This window comes from Takifugu rubripes, chromosome 19, assembly GCF_901000725.2.
Source record: "Takifugu rubripes chromosome 19, fTakRub1.2, whole genome shotgun sequence".
In the NCBI taxonomy this organism is placed as follows: Eukaryota; Metazoa; Chordata; class Actinopteri; order Tetraodontiformes; family Tetraodontidae; genus Takifugu; species Takifugu rubripes.
The window spans coordinates 2,539,081-2,548,542 of record NC_042303.1 but is presented as its reverse complement, the minus strand read 5'-3'; the positions used below and the strand labels follow the sequence as shown (position 1 = coordinate 2,548,542).

The 9,462-nt window shown below is 48.7% G+C and overlaps 2 protein-coding genes across 5 annotated transcripts; one reads left to right on the top strand and one right to left on the bottom strand.

Moving 5' to 3' along the window:
- Positions 1–254: 254 nt before the first annotated feature.
- On the top strand, positions 255–3,687 carry sh2d5 (SH2 domain containing 5). 4 transcript variants are annotated; one of them, XM_029826991.1, is made up of 10 exons: positions 257–418; positions 784–842; positions 919–999; positions 1,070–1,144; positions 1,214–1,360; positions 1,772–1,972; positions 2,047–2,227; positions 2,475–2,580; positions 2,657–2,816; positions 3,009–3,687. In XM_029826991.1, exons 1-10 carry the CDS (start codon positions 343–345, stop codon positions 3,210–3,212), a joined length of 1,290 nt encoding a protein of 429 aa, XP_029682851.1. In that variant the 5' UTR covers positions 257–342; the 3' UTR covers positions 3,213–3,687. The 4 variants fall into 4 exon arrangements, with proteins under 4 accessions (XP_029682853.1, XP_029682851.1, XP_029682850.1 ...); XM_029826990.1 differs by having other exon boundaries at positions 260–418; positions 2,044–2,227; XM_029826992.1 differs by having other exon boundaries at positions 285–525; positions 2,044–2,227.
- Positions 3,688–4,441: 754 nt separating this feature from the next.
- On the bottom strand, positions 4,442–8,976 carry zgc:158258 (specifically androgen-regulated gene protein). The gene is made up of 4 exons (XM_011613593.2): positions 8,446–8,976; positions 6,481–6,602; positions 6,096–6,279; positions 4,442–6,024 (listed from the first exon to the last, which is right to left on the bottom strand). Exons 2-4 carry the CDS (start codon positions 6,538–6,540, stop codon positions 4,889–4,891), a joined length of 1,380 nt encoding a protein of 459 aa, XP_011611895.2. The 5' UTR covers positions 6,541–6,602; positions 8,446–8,976; the 3' UTR covers positions 4,442–4,888.
- Between the last annotated feature and the right edge of the window lie 486 nt (positions 8,977–9,462).

The window sequence follows — 9,462 nt, the reverse complement described above, 5'->3', positions numbered from 1 at the left end:
GTGGGGTGGAAATGAGTCGAGATTCATCTGCACTTAAAAGCACGTTTAATCCGCGCTGGAGGAATTTGACGCCTCCCGTTTCCATAGCAACCCGGCCGAGGTGGATTCCTATAATATTGTTTGCCCTTAGAACACGCAACGACGGTATTTGATGCCATAAGGCGCAGATTAAAATGAGCATTATTTGTTTATTATGGATCCCTGCCGACGGTCCGGTCCTGGGATCGGTGACGTCACGGACATAGATTGCGCAACGGGCGGGAATGTCGGGAAATGTGGAGATGAGACAGCGGCGGGGGGAGGAACGGAGGATCTTCATGGGCCTCCCAGGCGTGTGCGTCCATGAAGATAAGACCTCCTCTTCCTCCTGCGCCCCCCGCCCCGCCTCGGTTCAGGACCAGCGGCGCACCTGGATCAGGTAAATGTGACGGGAACTCGGGTGCCATTTCCGTGGTTGAGTGAAGAAGACTGTGGAGGAGGAAGGCGGCGGCTGGAGGCTCCTCTGAGACACGTTTCCGCCCTGAGGTGAAAACTTTTCTTTATTTCGCGTCTTTTCTCACCGCGGTCACCGGCGGATGGATACCAACGTTTGCCGGTGGGCAAATTCCGCCAGTCTAATCCGCGCAGACCTATAAATGTTCCCCGGAGTGTCAGTGACAGTTGCAGTCGGCCACGCTGGTTGATTTAATTATCTGATCAGCGCGGACAATGGTTGCGCATAAACACGCGTCCCTAAATCAGAGTTTCTCACTGCTTCCTTTTTTTTTTCTTCCTAAAACTAAGAGGGCAGCATGGGTGAGGCCCCGGGGAGAGAAGACGGCACCGTGACGCGTTCAGCGGAGGTAACGCCACGGGTTTGTTTGTTTGTTTGTTTCGTTGGTTGTTTGTTTGTCCTAACCGCGCGTGTCCCGTGTGAAGTACGTGGGCTCGTTTCCCGTGGACGACCTGTGCTTGGATGATCAGATAGTCCAACTCCACACTCAGCTGAAGGCCCTAAAAGTGAGTTTGGAACAAAACGACGGCAAAGTTTGGTGGATGATGTCACAAATGTTGCCGCTCAATCCATCAGTCCTGCAGAAGGAGGAGGCCTGTCTCCGTCAGGTTCTCAATCAAAGGAGTCAAAATATACGACGAGGACGAGACGGTAAGTCTTGGTTATTTGTTGTTGTTGCTCAGAACCTGCTGGATCCGTTCTGAGGCTTGTCTCTTGCAGACCCTCCTGATGGCCCACGCCCTGCGCCGGGTCTCCCTCTCCACTGCCCGGCCCGTTGATGCCCAGTTTGCCTTTGTCTCCCACAATCCCGGCAGCGTGGACGCCCAACTCTACTGCCATGTCTTTAGAGCTCGACATGCCAGAGCAGTAAGAGCCTGTGGTGTCTTGGTGTGATGGAGGCCATCTCTCCCTCCTCTGGTGACCACGATCCTGTCGCTTTTTGTGGTTTCTGCTTCCTGGTGGGCGTTCCTTCCTATCTCAGGAAAGCCAACGATGCTGCACAAGCATGGCATCGTGTGCGGGAGTACTGGTCTTACTGGTTGGGGCATGTTTTGGTTTGGTGTGGGCATTACTAGCGATGTTTGAGAGGCGACTACAACCTGAAAGCCTTGCAGAGTTGTGAACCGCTGTGCTAACATGGTTGGCTACTGTATAACTATGACGCCACCACTTCCTGCCTTGAGTGGGAACAACTCCATGTGTGGATGCGTGTTTAGCCCCATGGGGGGAAAGGGTGTCATATTGGTTCTTTATGACGATTCTTTTTCTGTCCTACAGGCTCAGTTCCTGAACCTGCTGCTTTGCCGCTGCTTCCAGTTGTCCTACTTGGAGAAACACCCAGAAGAAGGTCAGGAAGGCTCTCCTGGCTCTGTGCCCCACCATAACCCGTCTCTACTCAACCATGGATTCCCTCTGAGCGTCAGCGCCCTGGTGTCTTTTAGAAGAGCTCCCTTTCTTGGATTGTTACCAGGAGCAAAGGTTTGGACTATTTCTGCCCTCCAGACTATCGAGGCTCTGAATTCTTCACTGTAGCCAGTTTCATTTGCCAGAAGAAGAGTCTCAAGTCTTATGATGACCCACACAACGGCCAGGATGAGGTCTTCGCCTCCTCCCCGTCTCTGGTGCGAAAGAAGGCCATGCGGGCCAAAGTGCTGCGCTCTGGCGCGTACCGCTCCTTCACTTTCACGCCGCTCAAACAGCGAAACATCCAGGAGCGACTGAATGCATCACAAGGTGGGCTGGGCATTCACAGAGCGCTTTCCAGAGTCAGAGATCTGATTAGGTAAAGCAAATTCCTTCATTTCTGGTGTCTCTCGGGGTGTCGGATGGTAGCTGGACCACAAGAGGTGATGGATCTACCACAGGGGTCACTCATGTTCTTCTCCCCACCTCCTCCATCTGCTCTACTTCACTTTGGGGGTCGTCGGGTAAACATCTCCCGACATCTTGTATTCATTTTCTGGTGTTGCTTGTGAAACAGGAAACGACCCCGACAGGACGCCACCTCCGAGATCCCGAGCTCCAAGCTTGGCAGAAACGGAGGAAGCCCTCGTTCAGGCTGTGTGGTGCTGGGCTGGCATCGCAATGTAAGTGCCACCCCCTAAATTCTATCCCTGGATACTCTAAAGCGTCCAATTTTAAAGAGCCTCTTGCAATTTTCAGTGACAGCAGCTATTCGCTGCTTGCCGATGACGTCCTGGGATCGTTCCTTTTGTGTCCACACCCCAAAAAGACGAACTACGGCTCCCTCGTTGTCCGCGGCCCCTCTGGTTTGGTCACTCGCCTCGTCGAAAACACCCGTAAAGGGAAATTCTTGCTGGAGGTAACTGTGCAGGCGGCCGATTATTACACGTCGCGTAATAATTTGAACAGATCGAACCAAACATCGACACCTAGCGGTGGAAACGTTGAGCTTTTTTCCATAAATGGCTCGTCCATTGACTGGGAGGTCTTAAAGATTTTCAGCTCTATCAACTGGCCTCATGCTTCGTTTCTTTATTTCCATGTTTTTCAGAAATGCAAGAGTGAATTCGGCTCCATCGCAGAGCTGATTGAACATTACACCAAGGCCGATGGTGAACTGCCATGCACGCTCAGCTGTGCACGTGTGAACCACTGTTACGAGTGGGAGGAGAACGCCAGCGAGCAGCATTCAGCCAAGCAAAGAGTCCAAACCAAGCCCAAAACCAAACTTACCCACGGAAAGAAATGGGTTTAAGAACCTTTTGCACGTTCACCTTTTCATCACTTATGTTGTGTTGACGTTAGCTTTCACGTCCTCTTCAAACACGTTGCACCTCTCATGGAGTCGGCACTTATGTCCAGAGTTTTCCGATGCCCATTTTTGTAACCTGCTGCTTTAATGTTTTTAAGTGATGCTTTTAATTTTAACTTTTTATATCCGCTAAGGTGCAAAACTGCTGCCTGGAATTGTTTGTGTGAAGCCGTTGTGGCTCTTTAGTCCTGTTTTTTTTTTTTTTTTTTATATATATTTGCAGTCTCGGATTGCGTTTTAAGCCTGCATGTTACTTCTCTTTTCATATATTGTGTGAATGTAACACGATATAGCAAACTGTTACCATGAGCATAAACACTTTCTCCAACAGCACCCTCAGTCTGAATCAGTGTTCTCCGTCATCTGTTTCACCTGAACAATTGCAACAGTTGATAAAGGCTCCTCAGCTCAACCCTCTGGACTAAACACTCAATTTACTTGGTTTTTGGCACTTGAGATTTAACAATGTAAATATGCATCTATCAGAAAACTGAATGTTCTGGTGGGTCCAAGCAGAAAACCTGGCAAGTATCTGATTCTCCATCAGCTGTTGAACCCGAGCATGAAACCAAACATGGCTTCAGAACCCGACATGGACCCTGTGGTTTCCCATTAGAGGTTATCCCACTGCAGAAAACAAGGAGCACCATCGTCCAATTGCCAGGAGGAGGTGATGATGGAGGACGTGATGACCAGCTGGAGGAGTCCGAATCTCCTGTAGAAGACGTGAAGCCTCTGGGCTGACCTGCTGTATAGTGTATTTTTGTGTGTGTTTCTGTGCCCCTCCTCTCCCCCTCCCTCTCCTCTCCTCCCCCTTCTCCTCTCCCTCTCCTCTCCTCTCCTCTCCTCTCTCTTTATCTCCTCTCCTCTCCTCTCCTCTCTTTACCCAGCTGGCCATCAGCAGGAGGGTCCCCCTACATGAGCCTGGTCCCGCTCAAGGTTTCTTCCTGTTAAAGGGGAGTTTTTCCTGCCACTGTTGCTTGTCTGGGATCAGGCCCTGGGATTCTGGAAAGCGCCTTGAAACAATTTTGATCATATAAGACGCTATATAAATAAAGATTGATTTGATTTGAGTGTTCTACTCATTCCTGGGTCCAGTTCAACACAGGTGTGTTTTGTTTCAGACGAAAGGGAGCTGATGGAAGAAACATTGACCAGAACTTTAAGTTTTATACCTCTTTAATGGGTGTTTGTAGAAAACCAGGAAGCTTCCATTCATCTCATTTCCATGAAAAGGCTAACGATGTAAACAAACCACTCTGCTCTCATCCGCTTCTGTTTAAGAGCTCAGCCACGTCTAGAAGATAGCATTTCACTCTGCTCCAATACCCTTGAAATAGAATCTCTAATGTAAAATAGAAAAATGAAAGTGTGACATCATGATGAATGAGAAAACCGAGAACCATTAATTTATCCAAGTAAAGGCACAGTTGTGAATAGAGGAGTGTTTCAGTTGATTTGCAGTGATGTGCCTTTAAATAGGAAGCGCAGAGAAGTGCCATGATAGGCACGAGGAAAGCTCAGAAATGTATGTAGACTCTGTGCAGGTCTCATCTTTGCCAAAGTGCTGTTGTCTTTCCTTTTAATGCTCTTTTTAAAATGAGATTAGTTTCTCTGCTTCAGTTTTTGAGAAGTCCCAGCTTTCTTAGTGCTTCTTTTCGGTCGGCTCCCATCCCAGGAACGACCATGACGCTATATCCGACGGCGTTTGACGTGCTCTGGGGCTTGGGCGGGACCGCGGGCGGGGCCGCGGGCGTGGACTTGACTGATCCGGAGTCTGTGCAGGGTCGCTCTTCGGGGCAGGGGCCAACAGTTTTGTGGTTTTGCTGGCTAGCGGAGAGCTGCAGACCAGTAGCTGCACCCTCATCGGTTTGAAACTGCTGGGGAACAGAGCAGGGCTGTTGTTCACATCTGGAGCGCACACATCTGCTCTTGGACTCTGAGTGCATTTGTGAAGGAGAAAACGAGGGGTTTCTTGGTGGGTGCAAAAGGGAGTGTGATTTGCAGGGCGGGAGAGGGCCGAGCGTGTCTCTCTCTGCTTCCTCCTCTTTCAGGAGGCCCAACTTCTGCAAAGCTTCCAATCTCACAACCTCTGGATCTGTCACGTGCTTAAGGCTGTAAGAGGAGTCTGAAGGAATGGGCGCGTTATTTTCTGTTTCCACTGATGCCTGTGTAAGAAGGATTTTAGGTTTAGGGGGCAATGCAGGGGGACATTTAGCTGCTCCAGCCTGTGAACGGGGCCTGGAGGATCCCAATTTGAGGCCCTCGACTGCAACAGGAGGCTCATTGCCAGAGTCTATTGTATGATCAACTGTGGGACATAAAGGCGTCTTCTTGGTGGAGGGGCTCTTACGTAAATAAACAAGCGCATCGTAGGACAGCGGACCTCTGGGAAGAGGCCCTTCGGCTGTCTTCATGAAGAAATGCCTGGGTTTGGTGAGTGGAGGAATCGCAGCATTAACTTCTAGTGGTAATGGAGGAGCTGCTGGTATCTCGTGTTTGTTTTCCGATGGTTGGCTCGAAGCATTTAAGAGAGGCTTCGAATGGAGATTTTGTTTTGAGGTGACCTCTGGCTTCGCTGTGGATGAAGAACATGGACGGTTGCTGGCTGATGTGAAAGGCGCTGGAACCACATCAGTGGATGGAACCACATCAGTGGATGGAACCACATCAGTGGATGGAACCACATCAGTGGATGTGGATACAGACATCACGTCAGTATCTTCTTTTTCTTCTGAGGGTATTTTCTGTAAATCTGAAAGAAGAGCAGCACAAGTCATTAATGCATTTGGTCGATCTCTCATCCACACCTGGAGATGAACTTACGCTTGAGTTTGCTGGCAGAAGCTAACGAGCCATTTAGCTCGTTAGCAAATTTGCTGAAGTCTGAAAGATGGTCCGACTCATCAGACAATGTGCCGTCCTCTTCGTTATCCAGGGATTGGAGCGTCTCCTCGAGAAACAGGAGACAAGCCTTCTCCTCAGCAGACAGGTGCTCCAAACCATCATCCTTTGGATGAGATTTCCACAAAACTCACAATCGTTTCAACACTGACACAAACACACAAAACTGAAACAGCTGGACTTTAGCCTGAACAGCGCAGAAAGGCTAGATTCAGGAATTACTGCCCATTATTTTAATGTTCAGGCAAGGGAACAGAAAGATCTCAAACTACCCATCAGCTTAAAGTATGTGGCGTTTGGAACTCACATCCCCAGAACCGGCACTGACGATGCTGTTGCAGCTGCCAGAGCTGTACGCACCCTCCATCCTCGCCAGCCCACCCTCCCCAGCCAGGTGGCACTTGTGGTGGCTCAGATTTTGTTTTTGCTCTGTTGAGTCAAATAAGCGCAGTTTAGAAATACATGTAGGCAAAGCGATGATGTGGTAATTGACAATAACGCTACGTAATCTAATTGTTTCTCATTTACATTCAGAAACATGTTTTTATGAAATGGAAGCAGCTGGTGGATCATTATTCCAGCTGGGTCAAAGGTTTACGCTTCTATTGAATTACATTTCCTTGTCCATCACGCAGCAAAGCACAGATCTGACGTACAATCACACGCACCATAAAGGAACAGGAAGCAACATGTCCAGCTTGTTCACACTATAATCTATATACAGTGGTTATCAACTGGTGGGTCGCGGCCCACTTTTGGGTCATAGACCCATTCGAGATGGGTCGCAGAAAGCTGGTCCAAAAAAGAATTCAACATTTGATGCACGTCTGATGTTGGACATGTCTTTTATTTTGAAATGATGTGCGTTCCCCTTGGCGACAACTGTGGTAACTATCAGCTGCGAGGTAAGATGGCAAAGCGTAAAGATGATCCAGGGCATTTAAAATGTGGATTTTCATCCACCGAGCTTAATGGAAAACTGTGGGCCCCAGACCGAGACCAGTTTAGAACCGTTGATCTCTAATGTTGAACAAAGTCTTTGTCATAGCTTTAGACTTTGGCCATCAATAAAGCAATTAAAAGACAACAGTCACACAGTGATTTGCGTATTATTCTGCACACTTCCTGATCCATAAAAACAGCAAAAATATACAAAAAGTAACCCAAACACACATCGGCAACAAGACAAAGGCTATCTTAGTGATCTTAACAAAAGTTATTACATACAGTCTAACTAACCCAAGGCCAGAAAATCAGGATATGGCCTTTTTCTATTTTTTTGGTAAGCGAACAAGAACCTTCAAATGTACAGTTTGCAAGGTTAGAACTCCATAAAGATTCTTTAAGCACACTCGTGGTTTCTGGGTGTTCTGATTTCGTGATATAAGATCCGTTGTGTAGGACGAGATGCTAATTCCTTAAACTGTGCTGTCGCCTGAGTGATGCCACCGTTGGGGTTATCGGGTCTTGTGTTGCCTCCAGAGGCTCCATCGGTGAGTCGCAGCAGCCCAGGTTCACCCCCCCAGGTGGGGTCCTGTCCCCACTGAGCCTTCCCTCACACTCCCAACTCTCTCTGGATATTACAAACCCTCTGGTCGGACCCTCACCTTCAAACCTCTCGGCAAGCTTTATTTGCCCCTCACATGTAAACATCGACTCTTTAATGCCACATCCTCGGGCAGCAGCTTCGGTGTGGCCGTTTCAGCCACTCATGTGACTCAGATTACACACCCGTGCCACCCCTAATCTTCCTCAGCAGGATCCGCTTCAGAACGGGGTGAAGGGCAGCAGGGGCGACGATGCACCGGCGACACAGAGCGAGATCTTTCGACTTATGTGAACCTTCCATGTAAAGGTTCACATGAGGCTACTGTGTAAAACTCCGCAGGGGAGTTGAGATAGGAGCTGACAGAGTTTACAGAGCTGACACCCTGCAGATCATAGCACTTCTGGCTGAGTATTCATGATACATTAACATTTATGGACTTGTACAGTGAAATGACATAGTTGATGCCGCCGTCATGATGGAACACGATGAATCTGAAAATCCAACTACCGACTCATTTTTCTTGAAACGCAAACATTGATGTGGTGACACGGTGGCCACAAAAGAAAACTCCACTTTCAAGTCCAATAGCAAAACAGCTTAACAGCGTAGTTTCTGTTGATCCGTCGAGGACTTTAGCGACATTTACCGCAAAAACGTGGCTTTAAATTGCTAAACGAATGCTCGTGGAACTGAACATGAAAGCGAATAATGGGTGTTGCTCACCTGAACCTCTGCGGTCTGCTCACTGCGCCATCCCGTCAGGTGCAGAGGGAGGTCGACGCTGGACGGCTCCGAGGCGCACGCACGGCGGACTTTGTTCCCTAAGCTTCTGGCCAATCACAGAGCACCATTGTCCTCGCTAAGCCGGCGCGGGAGACGCCGTCACCATGGCAGCCACAACCCCAGTAATCTTCAAATGACTCTGTTGTTGCACTCGGTCCCTCTCTTCTGTTTCGTCAGGAATTATTCAATTTTCTAGCATACACACATCCTTTTTAAAAACAAAAACAAAACAAAAAACATTTATATACTAGTTTAAATGTTTGATGTAACAGATGGGAAACAATATTGGTGCAGTTTAAAAGTCCGGTCCTGTCGCTGTACCAAACCCCCAAATTCAGGATATCCTTCCCACCTTCCTGTCACAATAATACTTGAGCTGCTCCAAAATGCTGCAGCCAGAGTTCTGACAGGTATTGACAAAAGAGATCACATAACTCCTGTAATGGCGTCGCTTCATTGGCTGCCCGTTAAATTTTCTTTCTTTTTCTTTTGACCTACAAGGTCCTCAGAGGCCTAGCTCCGTCCTACCTGGAGGAGCTAGTGATACCTTATCAGCCCAATAGACCGCTCCGCTCTCAGAATGCTGGTCTACTTGTGGTTCCCAGAGTTTCTAGGAGTAGAATGGGGGGCCGAGCATTTAGCTACATCTTAGCTGTGCTGCTAGAGGCCGAGGCTGCCAGGGTCCAGAAACATGATCACCTGACAGGCCTCTGTCACCCCACTGGGTCATGGTTTCCTCTCCTCTCCCTCTACCCAGCCCCCCCCCCCCCCCATCAGCAGGAGGGTCCCCCTACATGAGCCTGGTCCTGCTCAAGGTTTCTTCCTGTTAAAGGGGAGTTTTTCCTTGCCACTGTTGCTTGTCTGGGGTCAGGCCCTGGGATTCTGGAAAGCGCCTTGAAACAATTTTGATTGTATAAGACGCTATATAAATAAAGATTGATTTGAGTTATTACAGTA